We start from the raw sequence: 17,811 nt of genomic DNA on the forward strand, positions 1-17,811 counted from the left end.
TAGTCTTAGTCTGGTCTATCTGGATTCTTGTAGTAGTCATTCTTCTCCAAGCCCACGACTTTAAGCACTGTCTGATGACGGAAACTACCCATTGTGAATCTCTAGCTCTCGTCTTTCCTCTAAACCTTCATCTCATAAATCCACCTGCCAAATTGATATGTAGCTTCAATGAGCTTTGTACTAAACCAAACTCCTGACGCCATGTGTGTTCAATCCTGAACCTCACTTTTCTCATCCCGTATGTGTCACCCCCACTCACCATGCTGCTCAACACTCAAAACTTGTAAGCCAAAAATTAAACAAAAAAACAACTTGTAAGCCAGACTTGATTCTATCCTTCCGCCCACACCTCTAATTCAAAATCAACAAAGCCTACAGATCTACCTCCAAAAGTATCTCCCCAGTACACTCACTTCTCTCCATCTTCATTCACCATCGGTCTGGCCCAGAGTCAACATCGTCTTTCCCTTGGACAATTGCAGTAACTCCTTTCCTTGCTTCTGCCCTGGACCTCCTCCAATTCATTCTTAACACAGCTGCCAGAGGGCTCATAAACACAAAATACGATCATATAACTCCCCTGCCAAAGCCCTTCAAAGGGTTTCCATGATACTTAAAATGAAAAATAAAATATGAAATAAAATTCATGGTTGATCAATCTGATTTTGCCTCTTGTCACGTCCCTAATATCACATCCAATGACTCTCCCCCTTGCTCACTACATTCCCGACACACTGGAATTCTTTTTGTCTTTAGAACATGCCAAGACTTTCCTGCTTTAAGCACTGGTGGTCTCTCTACCTAGATCTCTATACCCCTTGATTTTTGCTCAGATTAAATGTTGCTTTCTCAAAGCCAAGTAACAGAAAACCCAACCAAAAGTGGTTTGACCCACAGATTTATTTTCTTACATGACCAAAGTCTTAAATTAGGACCTTTCTGGAAAATAAGCGTTGCAACGATGTTATCAAGGATCCAGGTCCTTTCTAACATCCTGTCAACCAATCCCAGTTTGTGGGCTAGCTCTCCTCACAAAGATTCCGCCACGTACTAATATCTAAAGGTAGACACATCCTGTGCTTTTTTAACAAAAGAACTCGGAATCTTTCCCAGAAGTCTCCAACAGACTTCCCAACCTCTCATTGTCAAGAACTAGGCCATATACTCACCCATAGACTGATCAGGCCAGGCAATGGGGCCACATGATCAATCAAGGAGAGGAGGGTGAACACCAGAATAAAATCACTCTTGTGCAAGAATGCAGGAGGGGGAAAAGATAGTTGAGCTGGTAACCAACAATGCTTGATCTTCCCCGTACCATGCAATCTAACGCTGCCCCCACTTTTCAGTGTTTAAATAATTTCTTCCATAGTATTTCTCATCATCTGAGGCATTATAATGTAGGGGTTAATAACACAGGCTCTGAAACCAAATTACCTAGAATGGAAACCTGGCAACCGCCTTATTAGCTGTTGAGTTTAATTCCTCAATCTCTCCGTTTCCTTACCTGTAAAATGAGGAAGAGGACGACATAATCATCACTTTTGTAAGAATTAAATAGGCAAAATGCTTAGAATGGTCACCCTAGCTCCTAAACCCTGGAGACAGCTCTGTGTCCTTATAATAAATTTCCCTTTCTTACTTGAACTCGCCCTCTCTGGGGTTGCAGAGGGCCCCCGCTCTCTCCCCGGCTCCGTCAGTTCTCTTTGGCGCCATCTGGCGCCCACAAGAGAAGAGACGCGCCTGCGCCCTCTTCGCCCCGCGTCCGTTGTCTCTTGGTGGCCGAATCTGGTCTCTGTACCTTTAAGATGCTCGGCCGAGACCGAGGAATCCCAGGCCGTGGGCGTAAAGGGCGGGCTGCGCTAAAGTCCACTTAATTAATTGGCCTTTCCTGAGGCCCCGCCCCGGAAGCAGCCGTGAACCCCTGTGATTGGCCAGGAGCCCCGGAGGCGGGGTTCGTGCTCGGCGCGGTGGTGCTCGCGGTGCCTGCCGAGCGCGGCGTCGTGGGCGGTATGTCTCGGGCGAATGGGGACGCGCGTGGGGGCACGGAGGGGGACGGCACCGCGGCTCCCGGCCCCTTCAGCTTCAGTCCGGAGCCCACGCTCGAGGACATGTAAGCCGTCCCTACCCAGGCTGCGGAGGTCGCGTACTGGGGAGGGTCTCTCCACGTGGTCTGGAAGGAGGCAGCGGCTCTGCTGGGGTCGCGGCCCGGCCGGCTGGTCTCTGGAGAGTCCCGTAACCTCCTTATCTGCAAATGGGACATAGTGATGCACACCAGAGGCAGGGGAGTAATATTAGAACCAGCCCTGGGCAAATTGGGCTGCTGCTTCCGATGCTGCTTCTGCCCGGCCCCTGCCCTCCAGGAGCGGGTGGTGGGACGAGCGCGGATGTCAGAGCTGGAAGGTGGGTGATGCTATGTTTGCTGGAGGAAGTCAGGGAGGGCTTCTTAGGGGAAGTGTCCCTGGAGCTGCACTTTGGAAGATTCGATATGCAGGGAGGGGATGTTCCCGGCGGAGGAAACTGCAGCAGCAGCCGTGGAAGGTGCAGTAACGGAAGAGCGGGTATTGTCAGTTTTCCGTAGAGTTGAGGCCTGCGCAGCGCACACCCTCCTTATCGATGACAAGTCCAGGTCCCAAAGAAGAATGATTGCTTGAGGCCATCCAAAGAATTCGTTGCAGAACCCGATACCTATGTCCCCGTTACATATCACTGAGACGCCCGCCTGCGCTTCGCGTCTTCTCTTGGGTTCTCCAACCCACCACCAGGACCTCCACTTCTTTCTTCTATTCCAGCCGCCGCCTCCATGCTGAGTTTGCTGCTGAACGAGACTGGGGCCAGTTCCACCAGCCTCGGAACCTCCTCCTGGCCTTGGTGGGGGAAGTGGGGGAGCTGGCAGAACTCTTGTGAGTAGATGGAGTCTTCTTGGATTAGTCTGTGTGTTACGGGGAGGGGAACATTTATCTGATCATTAAGTATCCATGCTGGGCTCTGTACCCGGGGATAGGGATGACTCATCTGCCTCTGCCCTCTTGGGGCATCCAGTCTTCTGGGAAAGAAAGGTGTGAAAACAGCAAGTCAGGTGCAGGTCATAAGGCTGATGGTGGCAGCCTCTGGGCTGGAAAGGAGGGTATTTTTCGGAAGACCTCCCAGGGCATTCCAGCCTTGAGAATCACTGGCAAAGGTGGTGAAGTGGGAAAGGGCAAGTTGAATTCAGGGAGATTCTGAAAGTCCTTCGGGGTAAGCTTTTCAAGGAAGGGCAAGGATATTGTATCCGTTTTGTGGCCTGCCATGTCCCAGGCCTGGGTTGCCACAGTAGATATCTACAGAACGAGTGATGGGGCTGTGGAAAAGAGGGGAGCCAATACGAACTCAGAGCGACAGAGCTGACGTTAGGAAGGGATGGAGTTTGGACAGAAGACCTGAGCAGATTGACTGGTAGAAAGATCCCTCTCTGCAGGGTGAATTGGGTCACCAAGAGAATGGGGGCAGGGGAAACCCATGAGGAGGCAAGAGGTGGTCAGTCAGGTCTAGACCAGGGCATTCTCTTTGGGGATGGAGACCTGAGAGCACAGAGATATGTGTGAGGGCAAGCCATTCATTCATTACAGATGAATGAGCATCAGCGCTGTGCTAGGACTTGTAGAATGAAGCCCTGAACAAGATGGACATGGTTCCTGGGGCGCCTGGCTGGCCCAGTCAGTGGAACATGCAAGTCTTGATCCCAGGGTTGTGGGTGTAGAGATGACTTAAAAATAAATCTTCGGGGGGCGCCTGGGTGGCTCAGTGGTTTGGGCTGCTGCCTTCGGCTCGGGTCATGATCTCAGGGTCCTGGGATCGAGCCCCGCATCGGGCTCCCTGCTCCGCAGGAAGCCTGCTTCCCTCTCTCTCTCTCTCTCTCTCTCTCTGCCTGCCTCTCTGCCTACTTGTGATCTCTGTCTGTCAAATAAATAAATAAAATCTTTAATAAATAAATAAATAAATAAATAAATAAATAAATCGGGGGGAAAAAGGCATGGTTCTTGCCTTCACAGTACAAGGAGACTAACAATAAATAAACTTTTTTTTTTTTTTTAAGATCTATTTATTAGAGAAAGCGAGCAGGGGGACGGGGAGAGGGGGAGAGAGAATCTTTTTTTTTTTTTTTTTACAAAGATTTGTTTATTTGACAGACAGAGATCACAAGTAGGCAGAGGCAGGCAGAGAGAGAGGAGGAAGCAGACTCCCCGCTGAGCAGAGAGCCTGATGTGGGGCTTGATCCCAGGACCCTGGGATCATGACCTCAGCCAAAAGTAGGGGCTTTAACCCACTGAACCACCCAGGCGTGCCATGGGAGAGAGAATCTTAAGCAGGCTTCACCACCAATACAGAGCTTAACACAGGGTTTGATCTCCCCACCCTGAGATCGTGACCTGAGCTGAAATCAAGAGTCCGCACTTAACTGACTAAGCCACCCAGGCACCCCTCAACTAATTTTAAAAGGTCAGGAATTGTAATAAATTCTATGACGAAAATAACACAAGGTGATGAGAAAGAAAGTGACAGAAGGAGAAGGCTTTTCCGAGGAGGGGACATCTGTGCTGAGACCTGAAGAACGGGAAGGAACAGCCATGGGAAGGATCTGCGGGGTAGCGGGGAGAAGAGCATTTAAAGCAGAGGGAGCAGTTACGTGCAAAGGCCCTGTGACAGTTTGACCCGTTTGCCAGACAGAACAAGCCAGAGTGGCTTTCGGTGGGGAGAAAGGGGGAGGGAGTGGATAATGACTTTGAAGAGAGAGCGCATGTGGACCTATACAGCATGGCTGGGGGTTTGGATTTTATTCTAAGTACAGTTGGGGGAATTATAGCAGCAGATGGACAAAATGTAACTTGTGGGTTTAAAAGGTGGTACTGGGCAAGAGTAGAAGGTGAGTCAGCCAGCTTTCACAGTGGTCCAGTTCTGGGGCTTAGTCTGGAGTCACAGTGGCTAGGGCTGGGGAGAAGTAGAATTGGGTCTTAACAAGTGACACGTTCTCTGGGCCAGTCCTCGGCTCAGGTTGGGACACAGAGGTCTGGATGAATTACCTGCGGGCTCTTCTTCCCGCCCCGACTCTGCCTAGGGCCCAGGTGGGTTGAGTTGGAGGAACTTCCTAAGGTGTAGGAACGCATTGCTGCAAGGCCTGGGGTGCTCCTGCGAGGCGGAGCCCATCATCTTAGCTAGCGTCTGTGTCTGTGTCTACCTCTGCTTTCTGCCCCCAGTCAGTGGAAACCCGATGAAGAGCCCGGCCCCCAAGCCTGGCCCCCCAGGGAACGGGCAGCCCTTCAGGAGGAGCTTAGTGACGTCCTCATCTACCTGGTAGCGTTAGCAGCCCGCTGCCATGTGGATCTGCCCCGAGCGGTGCTCTCCAAGATGGACCTCAACCGCCGGCGCTACCCAGCACATCTGTCCCGCGGCTCTGCCCTCAAGTATACAGACTTGCCCCATGGGGCCACCTCTGAAGACCAAGCTGTGGGGGCTGTAGACCGTGACCGTGAGTCCACAGGCCAGGCCTCAACCTAGAAACATGGGCACAGGACTTTGCAACCCAGCACGGCATCTGAGAAGCAGAGTATGGCCTGGCCATGGAAATTTGTTCTAGTCCTTTCCTAATGGATCGGGGACCTGCGGACTTCCTAAGGCCTGCGGCCCGAAAACCTCCAGACAGCCTCCTGTTATTTTTTTCGCTCATTAAAAGTTTTGGTTAGCAACTTCTAGATTCTTCCTGGAGTGACTGGGGAGGCTCTATCTCAGCAGGTACTAGAGAGGGGCACCAGGGATGCCTCTGAGCCCAGCTGCCATGTTTCTCTAGGGTACCTCCCACCTACAGGGCAGAGAGATCAGATTTCCAGCAAGATCCTGGTGTGGTGTCATGCGATTCCCTTACCCCTTCTGGACCTCTACTGGGGACTGAAATCCGTATGTAGTGTTGGATAAGGGCCCCGATTCTGGAGCCAGGCTGTCTGGGTTCAGGTGCTGTACTTGGATACTTACGAGCTGGATGATGTTCATCAAATTACTTCATCTTTCTGCCTTGGTTTCCTCATCTAAAATGAAAATGATGGTGTCTACCTTATAGGGTTGTAAGGTCTAAGTTATTTTTAAACGTAGCGCTTAGGACCGTGCCTGGCACATAGGAGGGACTTTCTCAGTGTGTGGTTCTCTGTTTGCTTTTTCAACTCAGAACTTTCAGGGGCCCCGAGCAGGAAGTGTCAGCAGTTTAGAGGGGCCGGGGCCTAAAACCCATCCTTGCCTATCAGGACCCCAAGGCTGTGAGAGCCCAATGCCCCTCTCCCTGGGCCTCCTCACAAATTGGGGTCAAGTGCCCGATGTGGGGAACAGAGATCCCTCTCCCCTTGAAGAGGCCTCTTGCCTCCTCCCCTGTCCTCAAGGCCAGTTTCCACTGGGACAACGACAGTGTGGGGTGTGTGGTTTACCCCATGTGAGACCTCAGGCACATCACTTCCCTTCTGGGGATACCCATGGCCTCCCCTCCACTGTGGAGGGGTGCTGGGGGAAAACCCTCAAACGACGTTTGCCACCCTGTGAGTCTGTTTCCACATCAGTGAAATGAGGCATTCCTCCCTACCGGCCTCACTGCTATTAGCCACCTCAGTCCCTTTTAACCAGGGACCTCTTGCTTCCCGGGAAAACAGCCCGGACTGGAACTGCTCCAGCGCTGTATCCGCAGACCAGCTTTCCTGTCCCCACTGGGGACGGCAGGAGGTGATCCCTGCCGGGCTCTTACCGAGTGCTTCCCAGCAGTCACGTCCCCTCTCTCCCGTGTGACCAGCTTCTCGTCCCTTCCACCAGGCCGGCCAACCGCATGCACGCAGAGCAGACGCGGGTGTCCCCCCTCCGGACAGACACACCCCACAAACCTCCAGCCATGTCCCTCTTGCTTTCCACAGCCAAGCCTCTTGAAGTGGGTTGTCTACACCCATCCACGGGCTTGCTCCTCCTCCGGTCTATACCGCAGCCCCCTCCCAGATGGCTCTCACCCCCCCCCACCACCTTCCCGGAACTGCAGCGTCGGGGGTCACAGAGCTGAGCCCCCGTGAGACCCCCTCCTCCACACGGCCAGACAGGACGCTCGGTTTCCTTTCTAGCTGCGGCTGCTCCGTCGGCCCCTCGGGTGCCGTCCTCCAGAGGCGTCCGGTGCGCCCCGGACCTGGTGCCCCGAGCCGCGGTCTCCAGGGCTCTGACTCCCGCCTTGACCTCAGACTCCGCGCGCGCAGTGCGGGGCGTGACGCGGCCGCCACCTCCACGCCCGTCCTCCCCAGACTGGAGTCGGGCGCTGCTCCCCGACAGCGCGGCGGCCAGAACGTGCTGTATTTGCGCAGCCAGGAGGGCGCCCCGCACATCAAGTCGGGGATCCCGTCGGGGCTCCCGGCCCCACTTCGCTCAGAGGCCACAAGCGTGGGTGAAGCGCCCGCTTTGCTCCTCCCGCGCCCCCAGCTCACTCACACGCACGGCGGGGCAAGGACCGAACACTTTATTCACTAACAAGGGTCGGGGTTGTCGGGAGCGAGGGGTGGCCTGGTCCCGGGTCCCGGGTCCCGGACGCTCCCGGCCCCCAGCTAGCCCCCGGGGGCTGAGCCGCGGCCGTCCTGCCCCGGTGCCGCCGCACGCAGGGCCCCGCGCGCCCGCCCCCTGCCACGCCGACCCTCGCAGCCCCGCGGCGACGGGAACGGCGGCTCAGCTGCCCTCGCACTCCGGGCAGCGCTCGGTGGCCGAGGCGGCCGTGGCGCCAGGCGGAAGCTTGAAGTCCCGGCCGCAGCCGGCGCAGATGTAGAGGCGGCGCCGCAGGTGCGCGCGGCGGTGGCGGATGAAGTGCGAGCTGAGGCGGAAGCGCCGGCCGCACTCCGCGCACGGGTAGGGCCGCTCGCCCGTGTGCGTGCGCGCGTGCTCCGCCAGGTTGGAGCGGTGGCCGAAGCGGCGGCCGCACACGGCGCAGCGGTGCGGCTTCTCGCCCGTGTGCACGCGGCGGTGCTTGGCCAGCGCCGAGCTCTGCGCGAAGCGCGTGCCGCAGTCGGCGCACGCGTACGGCCTCTCGCCCGTGTGCGTGCGCCGGTGGCGCGCCAGGCACGAGCTGCCCCCGAAGGCGCGTCCGCAGTCCGGGCACGCGTACGGCTTCTCGCCCGTGTGCACGCGCAGGTGCTGGGCGTAGTTGGAGCTCTGCGCGAAGCGGCGGCCGCAGTGCGCGCACGCGTACGGCTTCTCGCCCGTGTGGCGCCGCCGGTGCTGCCGCAGGTTCGACGCGGCCGAGAAGCGCTTGTCGCACTCGGGGCACTCGTAGGGCCGCTCGCCCGTGTGCGTGCGGCCGTGTTTGGTCAGCGCCGACTTCTGCGAGAAGCGCCGGCCGCACTCGGTGCACGCGAAGGGCCGCTCGCCCGTGTGCGTGCGCGCGTGCTTGGCCAGCGTGGAGCGGCGCGCGAAGGCGCGGCCGCAGTCGGGGCACGCGTGTGGGCGCGCCGGGTCGGCCGACGGCGCGGGCGCCTCGCTCGTCCGGACCTGCGGGGAGAGCGGGAGGGGACGCGTCAGCCCCGACTGCCGGGCCCGCGCGCGGGAGCCGGAGCCGGAGCCTCCCCGACCCCGTCGGCGAACCGGGAGAAGCGGCGGCGCGCGCCCCGCGGCGGTTGTGCCCTTCCCGGGAGACGGAAGGTTAACGCGTGCACCGGCCTGGCGTCGGCCCGCAGTTCGTTCTCGGTCGACTTAGGCAGTGACCGCGTACACCGTGCCCGGCCCGGTGTAGGCAATGGGGGTTCACCATCGAACTTAAAAAATCTGCTTCAGGAAAAGTGGACGGGGAGCTGGTATGGGGCAGGGAGGAGCGGCCGCACATTTCCACGGACCAGCGAGCCCTGCGGGGGGCCGCCTGCTGGGTCCAGGACGGCTTGGGAAGGTGCCCAAGGCAGAGGCTCGAGGGCGAGGGTGGTGGGAGAGGGGGTCCTGCAGGGCATCGCTCGGCTTAGGGCCAAGTAATAGGCAGGAGACGGGAGCCAGCAGAGAGGTCAGGTGGTTCGGAAGCGGGATCTGAGCCACCAGACTCACTTTAAAAGTCCCCCTCGGGGTGCTGGCGTGGAGAAGGGAAAGGAGGGGAGAGGGCCGAAGCGGAGCCCAGAGAGGCCGCCGGTTCCGCAGCCGTCTCTGAAGAGAAGACTGGCTCCGACCGAGGGGACAGGTGGAAAGTGAAGGCGGGTGATCTGCTTCTGGATATTTCCGCGGTGTGGGACCCCGGATCGGATAACAGAGCGGAGAGGGGGCGTCACGAAAGAGGGGAGTCAAAGTGACTCCCGGGGTTTTGAGTTTGGCCACTGCAAAGGTAAAACGGCCGTCTTCAGAGACGAGGGCAGTGGGGAAGCAAGGTGGTACATGAGATCTACTTGGGAGCACATCTGCGGCTCTGGACACATCTGGAGCTGAAAGAGGCCTGCGCTCAGGGATGTTGACTGAGAAGCTGTCAGCCTATCAATGGTCTTTGAAGCGGAGTCTGGATGAGACCCCCACAGGAATGGGCAGAGAGAATCTCGGGGAGCAAGACGGGCAGCCAGCAGTCAGGGAGGCAGGGGAGCCAGGAGGGCAGAGTGTCTTAGAAGTCAGGCCGGGACAGAGTCCAGGCCCTTTAATAAACTTTTCAGAACAAGCACCTATCATTTTTTAAGTGGAGAAGAAAGCAAGGCCTGAAATGGAAAATTTTGAAAATGAGCCAGTTTCATGAGGTCTGAGCCTTTAGAGATAAAATCTAAAAAAGAAAAGAAATGCTTTGTAAGAGGCAGGGGAAGAGAAAACATTTTGTACCAACAGCAGAGTGAAAAGGAATATTGGGGGCACGTTGCTCCCTTGTCAGAAAAGAGAATGCTCGTCCCAGCGAAAATGATACACTGAACACCCACCGTGAACCAGACAGGCACATTAATTCAAAACCAAATGAAGGGGCGCCTGGGTGGCTCAGTGGGTTAAAGCTTCTGCCTTCAGCTCAGGTCATGATCTCAGGGTCCTGGGATCGAGCCCCACATCGGGCTCTCTGTTCAGCAAGGAGCCTGCTTCCCCCTCTCTCTCTGCCTGCCTCTCTGCCTACTTGTGATCTCTGTCTGTCAAATAAAATCTTAAAAAAAAAAAATGCCTGGCACAGATTAAGGACAAGAAAGTGTTCGCTTCTCCCCATATTCAGTCTCCACAAAGCAGTTAGTACTGTTATCATTTTATAGATAAGGAAACTGTTAAGAGAGGGTGAGTGACAAGGAACAGTAAGGCTCTTTTCTTTCTGAAGTTGCAAGCAGGGCAACTTCAAGCCTTTCAAGATCCTTTGTAAAAAGGCAGCTTTTCTGTAACCAACTCAGAAACTGGAAAGTAAGGCAGTTTGGGAAATTAGTGACCAGCCGTGGGAACTCTTGTTTAAACAGTATACATAAAGATGAACAGTGATAACATTACCTCTGTAAGGCTTTGACAACGCTATTTTCTGTACATTATCGTATTAGAGCTTCCTGTCACCCCCTTGAATAGGGTGTTATCTTTTGATAGTTGAGAAAACAAAGGCTCATTGAGTTACATTCAAAAGCCAGGGGGAGATGTGCCTGACTCTAGAGCAATCACCCTTACCCTGTAGGCTACACGACTTCCCCACCTAGAACAGCCAAGATGCGACAGAGGCTGGACTCCAAGTCCCGGGTGCTCTCCAAGAGGGATTCAAGGTTAAAATACAACTTGATACTTTAAATCAAGAAACTCCCCACAGCAGGTTTGGCACAGTCTGAATTCAAGGTCATACTTTCCAATCTTGCCCTGGTTTTGACATCTATTGGCTTTATTTCAACATGTCAGCCACTGTGGTGAGGATTTTATTATATTTACATTTTTCTGCCCCATTTTTCTTTTGCATCTGTCTGTAAGATGACTTTGACGAGCCTGCGGGCTTCCTTATGCTGGGTTCACTGCCTTATGAGAAAAGAATCCTTCACATGAGTAGCCTTTGTATCTCTAGCTTCAAGAAGAGGGGCCTTGGATGCCTCCTGGGAATTTTTTTTTTTTTTTAAGTAATCTCTACACTCAACGTGGGGCTCTAACACATGACCCTCAAACACATGAGATCAAGAGTCACATGCTCTACCAACTGAGCCAGCCAGGAACCCTCCAGGAAGAATCTTGGTGAGACAGGCAGGGTGGAGCTCATTAAGACTCCGGGCAAGTCACTCCCTTCCCCGGCCTCAGTGTCCCAAGGAAGGCGAGGTAGGCTAGGGGAGATAAAAATTTCCCAACTTGGGCGCCTGGGTGGCTCAGTGGGTTGAAGCCGCTGCTTTCGGCTCGGGTCACGGTCTCAGGGTCCTGGGATCGAGTCCCGCCTCGGGCTCTCTGCTCAGCAGGGAGCCTGCTTCCCCCGCCCCTCTCTCTGCCTGCCTCTCCATCTGCTTGTGATCTCTGTCAAATAAATAAATAAAATCTTTTAAAAAAAAATTTTTTTTCCCAACTTGAAGCATGCAAACCTCAAGAGGCAAGAGGACTCTAGGTGTTACGTGGGGAAACTATTTTCTTATAATCATTATGTGTCCATTTTCATGGACTTTAGAAAAAACAATAGATCACAGGAAATCCACAATTCCATCGATGTTATTGTGTAGAAGAAGGCAGGTTTATTTAACAAAACGATGTGAATCTATCTGATAAAAAGCTTTAAATAGGGGCACCTGGGTGGCTCAGTGGGTTAAGCCGCTGCCTTCGGCTCAGGTCATGATCTCAGGGTCCTGGGATCGAGTCCCGCATCGGGCTCCCTGCTCAGCGGGGAGCCTGCTTCCCTCTCTCTCTCTCTGCCTGCCTCTCTGTCTACTGTGATCTCTCTCTGTCAAATAAATAAATAAAATCTTTAAAAAAAAAAAAAGCTTTAAATAAAGGAGCGCAACAGGTGGGCAATGTACATGTCACTGAAGCTTGGCAAATACCTGGCTAGGGGATCATTAAAGGCCCTTCTGTGTCTTAAATTCTACAGCTAGTAGACTTCATCATTAGGATGGTATTTGCACTATCATGAGAGGTGCTATGAGTATATAATCAATGTTCTATCATAACGGGAAAATCCAAGTATTTGAAGTTTGTGATTTTGTCTTCCTGCTTATATTTTTGTTTGTTTGCTTAGGATTTTTTTTGTTTATTTGTTTGTTCTTTAAATCAGGGCAAACATGTCTGTTTCCCCCAGCCATTACTTTCCTAAATTAAGAACAACAGCTGCCATCACTGATGATTCACTATGTGCCCCGAACTGTGCTAAGGGCTTTTCATCCATGTTCTCGTTTTAAACTCTCACAACCCTTTGGGTTAGGTACTATCTGCTCCATTTTTGAACGAGGAAATAAGACCCACCAATAAAGCGATGACCCAAGGCCCTACCACTAATCAATGGCAGAGCCAGGGTTGGCACTGAGAGTCTGTCCTTGTCCAAAATACCTATTCTCTTAGCTATGATGCAATTCTCTTTCACTGACAAGTTGGAGATCACCTACACAGCTTGTCTCCCTGCCCTAGGCTCTTTTAGCAGTCAGGATCTCATCTCCCCTTCTTCGTACAAAGCATAAAATAATGACCCTATTCTCTTGCTCCTAGCTACAGGAATTGTGGTCCACAGGTCAGCATCAGCATCACCTAGGAATTTGCTAGAAATGCAGAATCTCAAGGCCGACCCCAAACCTGTAGAATCAAAACCTTCATTTTTAACAAAATCACCAGGTGATTTGTATGCATGTTAAAAGTGAAGAAACCTGATGGAGAAGAGGGTTACTGCTGGAGAAAGCAGGTAGAAAGGGGAAAGAGGGCTTTACAGGCTGAAAGACCACATGGGCAAAGTCTTAGAGACGAGAAAGGGTCGGGTATGTTTGAAGTCAGGGCATGGGATGGGGACTGAGTGATTAGAGATAGCCAGGATGGGGGGTCAGAGGGTGAGGAGCTTTGAATGCCAGGCTTAGGAGCTGAGACTTTAGCCTGAAGGAAACTGGAAACCACTCAAGGGTTTAAGCAAAAAGAGGCAGGATTGGATGTGCTCAGGGCCCTCTGAGAAATTCTCTTCTACTCATTAAAGATAGACTAGATTTTGATAGGCAGCGAGAGGGTTCTCCAGGCCCTGAGTGCGGCATAATTAAGGTCTATTCTGGACAATGAGTGGCCACGGGACTGTGTGATAGCAAGAAGTCACAGAATGTCAGCCTTGGAAAGAGCTTCCAAGATCACCATTTTTGAAAACTGAGTCTCGGGGAGACCACACAGCAAGTTAATGAGCTATGTGGTGGGTACAGCGCTAAATACTGGTCGGATGTCTGTGTGCCATCATCAGTTCCAACCTCCTTCCCCAAACCCAGTAACCCAGATGATACTTCTCAGGCTGGTATTCGAGGACCTTAACTTTCATTACTCCTCTTTACAGAGGAGAAAGCTAAGGCCAAGCTGGTAAATGACAGAATTAGGATTTGAACCCATGCTTTTCATGGCTACATGACACCCTTTGGAGTCTAGCCCTCCATACCTTCGATGACTAGACATGCCTCCTCCCCACCTCCAGCCAGCCCAGTCGGGGTTCCCAGATATCCCCTGCTCTCCATGTCCACTGCCATCACAACCTTAGAGCAGGCTGTCAGCGCTCCCTGGCCTGGTCTTCCCCATAGCAGCCAGTGATTCTTCTAAATAGAAAATCCAGTCATGTCCCTCTCCCGATTTGATGATCTAAATTCCTATGCTGGCTTCCAATGCCATTTTACTCACAGTTTCCCCCCGACTACTCTGGCCTCATCTCCACTGAACCTCTGCATTTGCTATTCCTCCTCCTGGAATGCCCTTTCTCCTTCTGCATTTGCCAGATCACCACGCTGTCTTCAAACACCAAGTCAAAAGTCACCTTCATGAAGCCTCCCCCCAGTCCTCTGTCTAGGCCTTCAGTCTGGTTTCTCTGTTCACTCCCAGCCCTGGGGCTCAGCCCAGAAGGTTCTTTGATAAAAACAAGTTGAAAAATCTCCAGAAGGATGACCTCGTGCAAGGTCCTGAACCGCAAGAAGAAGGAGTATCAGCAGCAAATTTCTACATAGTGTTTATTATGCACCAGACACGGTTCCGACTCTTCTCAAGTACTAACTCATTTAGTCCTCACAACCTCAAGGAGTAGATGCTGTTATGGTTTCCCTTTTACAAAGAGGAAACTGAGCCACAAAGAGGGGAAGAAACCTATCCAAGGCCACACAGCTGGGAGCTGATGGAGTTGAAAGTCTACCTAAGCTCTGGAGTCTGGGTTCTTTTTTTTTTTTTTTAACATTTTATTTATTTTTTTTTTTAAGATTTTATTTATCTGACAGAGAGAGATCACAAGTAGGCAGAGAGGCAGGCAGAGACAGAGGAAGAAGCAGGCTCCCCGCTGAGCAGAGAGCCCGATGTGGGGCTCGATCCCAGGACTCTGGGATCATGACCTGAGCCGAAGGCAGAGGCTTAACCCGCTGAGCCACCCAGGCGCCCCAACATTTTATTTTTTTAAGTAATCTTCACACCCACCATGGGACTCAAACCCACAACCCCAAGATTAAAAGTCAGGTGTTCTACCGACTGAGCCAGCCACGTGCCCCTGGAGTCTGGGTTCTTAACTTACACGCCAAAGGTGAGATCAGGGGATCCACAGAGCCAGAAGAGGCAGGATGCGCTAGGATGACAGCCAAGGAGGCCTCCGGAACACGGAATTCTACTGTTACTTGGACTGCAATCGGTCGCCAAAGCCGGCCCCCTTCCCCTAGGGCCCACCATGCCCACTAGGGGGCAGCAGAACCGTCTTTCCCAGGGAACTGGCCCCTTGCAGGAAGAAATCGGAGGGAGCCTGGGCCCACATCCCCCGCCCAACAGGAGTCCTCCAGGTGGACATAGGGCTCCTCGGGCAGGGGCGTGAGTCTTATAAGGTTCTGGGAGGTGAAAACATGCCAGGTAGCATTTAGGATCTCCCAAAGGGAAATCAAACTCATATTCAGATCTCCTTAAAACTCCTCTCTCTAAACCTTCAAAACCCTCAGGATAAAGCCCCGAGGAACGGTCCCACCCAGCCTGCCAACCACCTTACTCTCACCCTGCGCCCCACGACTGAACCACCCGCCTCCATTTCTCCCAGTGCCCCACCCACTTCCCTGAGCGATGACTAGGGCCACTCCTTCTAAATCTCAGATCCCCACTGGTCTCAGCTAAGCCGCCCCTTTACTGACTTTGAGACCTTGGGCCAGTCACCAAACGGTCCAGTTTCCAGGGCCTCAGTTTCCTCACCTGTAAAAGGGAACAAATACTACCTACATTCCAGATCTGCAGTGCTTAGAACAGCGTCTGATGCATAGCAAATGCTACTGAGGGTCACTCGGGGCTGCAGTTGTTGCCTTCCTAACCCCCACTGCCCCCACCCCGAAGCGGGCAGTTCCCAGCTCTGGGCTTCCATGCCTCCTGTGCCTGCGCCCATCACCCGGGGTTGTAGCGGCGTGGTTATTCATCAGTCCCATGCCGCTAGACATCAAGCTCCACAGGGAACCAAGGACAGCTAGCACAGTACGTGTGACATCTGTATGACGGCATTATGGACAGGAGGGGAGAAGGATGAGCCACCAACCCTGAGATTCCCCGTCTTAGACTCAGAGGAAAGTAGGGGCTGGATCGCTGGTTTCTCTGGGGAAGGCTGGGCCTGACCAGATTTAAGGGGGACCAAGCCCCCAGGGGTGGGACACGTACCTCCTTGTTGTCCATGGGGATCTTGAGTTTCACCACCTCATACTTCTCCTCACCCTCATCTTCCTCACCCTTCACCAGCAGCACCATCTCCTCTTGCATTTCTTCCTCTTCCTCTTCCTCTGTCTGCTGTTCACCAGGCATCTTGGCGTCCTAGGGGGAGGCGCTGGGTCAAAAGCTCAGGACTTGCATCGCCCCCCCCCCCACCACCCTGCCCCCCGCGCCATGGCCCTGACCCCAGCAAGGCGGTGGAGGGTTTGGCTTCGCCCGCCCTGCACTGCCCCCTTCCCTCCACCCCAGGCCCAGCTCCGAAGACACTCGTTCCCCCCACTCATCCCGGCATTCAAGGCCCTGAATAGTTCGAATCTCCAGCCCCGGCAAGTCGCCACCCTCCCCGCGCTGAGTCACTCCCCGGCGCCCCGGCCAGCGGTCCAGAGCTCCAGGGCACGGGCTGGGGGCGGGATCGGGGCGGAGACCCCGGGGGGGTGCGCACTCACCAGCCGCAGATTCCGCGCTCGCACAGCCCCTGGCCAGGGCGCCGGGCGGTTGGGCACTCTGCGAGGCCGCGGCTCCGGGGGCGGGGCGGGGCGGGGCCTCGCGAACGGCCGCTCATTGGTCAGGTCTCCTGATCCCGCCCCCGAGGGGGAGGGGCCCAGAGGACCCAGGCGTCCGGCCAGAACTGCCCCAGAGGGTGGCGAGCCCAGGTCTGGCGCCCCTCGCTGTACCCCAACTCCCAGGAACCCCCGGGCCGCCCCCTCCCGGCGTCCAAGGTCCTCGCAGACCAGATGTAACCTACCTTCAAGGCTCGTCTCCCGTGGCCGCGTCGGAGGTCTCCGCTGCGGCCGGGCGCTCCTGCTCCGCCCCAAATAGGCCACGTGCGCTCCCGCCCCGGCCTGGGCCTCTCGCTGGCGCCCCGCCTGGAGGGCGGACCCTGTTGCCTGCTCACCTCTTCCCTTCCCTCTGTTTGCCTCCCCTTTTTTCTCCTTTCCCGGCGTCGCCTTCCCAGTCTCCTTGCCTATGGGATGTGTTGCCCCGTTTGAATATGTACGTCCCAAAGCGGCCGCCCAAGCTACCGCCGCTACTTACCGGGTGGTGTGCCTACTACGCGCCAGCATTAGGCTAAGGTGGGTCCTCTAAGGGTGGGTCCATTTTACAGGTGAGCTAAAGGAACTTGAGGGAGATAAAACAGATTTGCTTAAGTTACACAGTGAGGGTTGTCATAGCATTCCTGACAACTGATAGGCTAAGTGGAAAATTGGTAGCCCAAATCCAGTAGCTCCAGTAGATCCAGTCCACGGAAGTATCTTGTTTGGCCTTCAGGTTATTTTTACTTTTAAAAATACGTTTTAGAGGCGCCTAGGTGGCTCAGGGGGTTAAGCCTCTGCCTTCGGCTCAGGTCAAGATCCCAGGATCCTGGATCGAGCCCGCATCAGGATCACTGCTCGGCGGGGAGCCTGCTTCTCCCTCTCTCTCTGCCTGCCTCTCTGCCTACTTGTGATCTCTCTCTATGTCAGATAAATAAATAAAATCTTTTTAAAAAAGAGATCAGGAGGGTCGCCTGGGTGGCTCAGTTGGTTAAGCGGCTGCCTTCAGCTCAGGTCATGATCCCAGCGTCTTGGGATCTAGTCTCACATCTGGCTCCTTGCTAAGCAGGGAGCCTGCTTCTCCCTCTGCCTCTGCCTGCCGCTCTGTCTGCCTGTGCACATGCTCTCTGACTAAATATTTTAAAAATTTCGTTTTTAAAAAATAGTGGTCTTAAAAAAAAATAGTGGTCTTTTACACATTTTAATTTCCCACACTTAAATATTGGGATATTTTGTATAAAGATCTGTATTTTCCACTTCTCTTGAAAAAGGTACCCAATTCTTCCATTTTATGAATGGGGCACCTAAGATTCAGAAAGGAAAGAGGAATAACATTCAGTAAGTGCTTGCGATCCTTATGTCTATTTATAACAGCCCTGTGGAGATCAATAATATTGTCTCCCGGGGCCCCTGGGTGGCTCAGATGGTTATGCCTCTACTTTCCTCTCTGGTCATGATCCCAGGGTTCTGAGATTGAGTCCTGCATCTGGCT

General features: G+C 53.9%; 2 protein-coding genes across 5 annotated transcripts; one reads left to right on the forward strand and one right to left on the reverse strand.

The window, feature by feature from the left end:
* Positions 1–1,931: 1,931 nt before the first annotated feature.
* Positions 1,932–6,088, forward strand: DCTPP1 (dCTP pyrophosphatase 1). Its single transcript, XM_032328053.1, has 3 exons — positions 1,932–2,113; positions 2,793–2,903; positions 5,235–6,088. Exons 1-3 carry the CDS (start codon positions 2,013–2,015, stop codon positions 5,533–5,535), a joined length of 513 nt encoding a protein of 170 aa, XP_032183944.1. The 5' UTR covers positions 1,932–2,012; the 3' UTR covers positions 5,536–6,088.
* A 973-nt stretch (positions 6,089–7,061) lies between these two features.
* ZNF771 (zinc finger protein 771) lies at positions 7,062–16,639 on the reverse strand. 4 transcript variants are annotated; one of them, XM_032328049.1, is made up of 3 exons: positions 15,972–16,208; positions 15,739–15,888; positions 7,062–8,526 (listed from the first exon to the last, which is right to left on the reverse strand). In XM_032328049.1, the coding sequence occupies exons 1-3, from the start codon at positions 16,068–16,070 to the stop codon at positions 7,711–7,713; spliced, it is 1,065 nt and encodes a 354-aa protein (XP_032183940.1). In that variant the 5' UTR covers positions 16,071–16,208; the 3' UTR covers positions 7,062–7,710. The 4 variants fall into 4 exon arrangements, with proteins under 4 accessions (XP_032183940.1, XP_032183942.1, XP_032183943.1 ...); XM_032328051.1 differs by lacking the exon at positions 15,972–16,208 and adding an exon at positions 16,532–16,639 and having other exon boundaries at positions 7,064–8,526; XM_032328052.1 differs by lacking the exon at positions 15,972–16,208 and adding an exon at positions 16,233–16,522 and having other exon boundaries at positions 7,064–8,526; positions 15,739–15,901.
* Positions 16,640–17,811: the final 1,172 nt, after the last annotated feature.

The sequence above is a fragment of the Mustela erminea genome, chromosome 20 (assembly GCF_009829155.1).
Source record: "Mustela erminea isolate mMusErm1 chromosome 20, mMusErm1.Pri, whole genome shotgun sequence".
In the NCBI taxonomy this organism is placed as follows: domain Eukaryota; kingdom Metazoa; phylum Chordata; class Mammalia; order Carnivora; family Mustelidae; genus Mustela; species Mustela erminea.

Excerpts from the sequence above, each read along its gene's own strand:
- ZNF771 (XM_032328049.1), bottom strand. The coding sequence starts at position 16,070 with ATGAGTGGGGGGAACGAGTGTCTTCGGAGCTGGGCCTGGGGTGGAGGG. Across the intron at positions 15,889-15,971 it reads CCCTCCACCGCCTTGCTGGG|GACGCCAAGATGCCTGGTGA; the intron begins GTCAGGGCCATG and ends GCCTCCCCCTAG. Across the intron at positions 8,527-15,738 it reads TCCCCATGGACAACAAGGAG|GTCCGGACGAGCGAGGCGCC; the intron begins GTACGTGTCCCA and ends CTCTCCCCGCAG.
- DCTPP1 (XM_032328053.1), top strand. The coding sequence starts at position 2,013 with ATGTCTCGGGCGAATGGGGACGCGCGTGGGGGCACGGAGGGGGACGGC. Across the intron at positions 2,114-2,792 it reads GAGCCCACGCTCGAGGACAT|CCGCCGCCTCCATGCTGAGT; the intron begins GTAAGCCGTCCC and ends CTTCTATTCCAG. Across the intron at positions 2,904-5,234 it reads GGGGAGCTGGCAGAACTCTT|TCAGTGGAAACCCGATGAAG; the intron begins GTGAGTAGATGG and ends TTCTGCCCCCAG.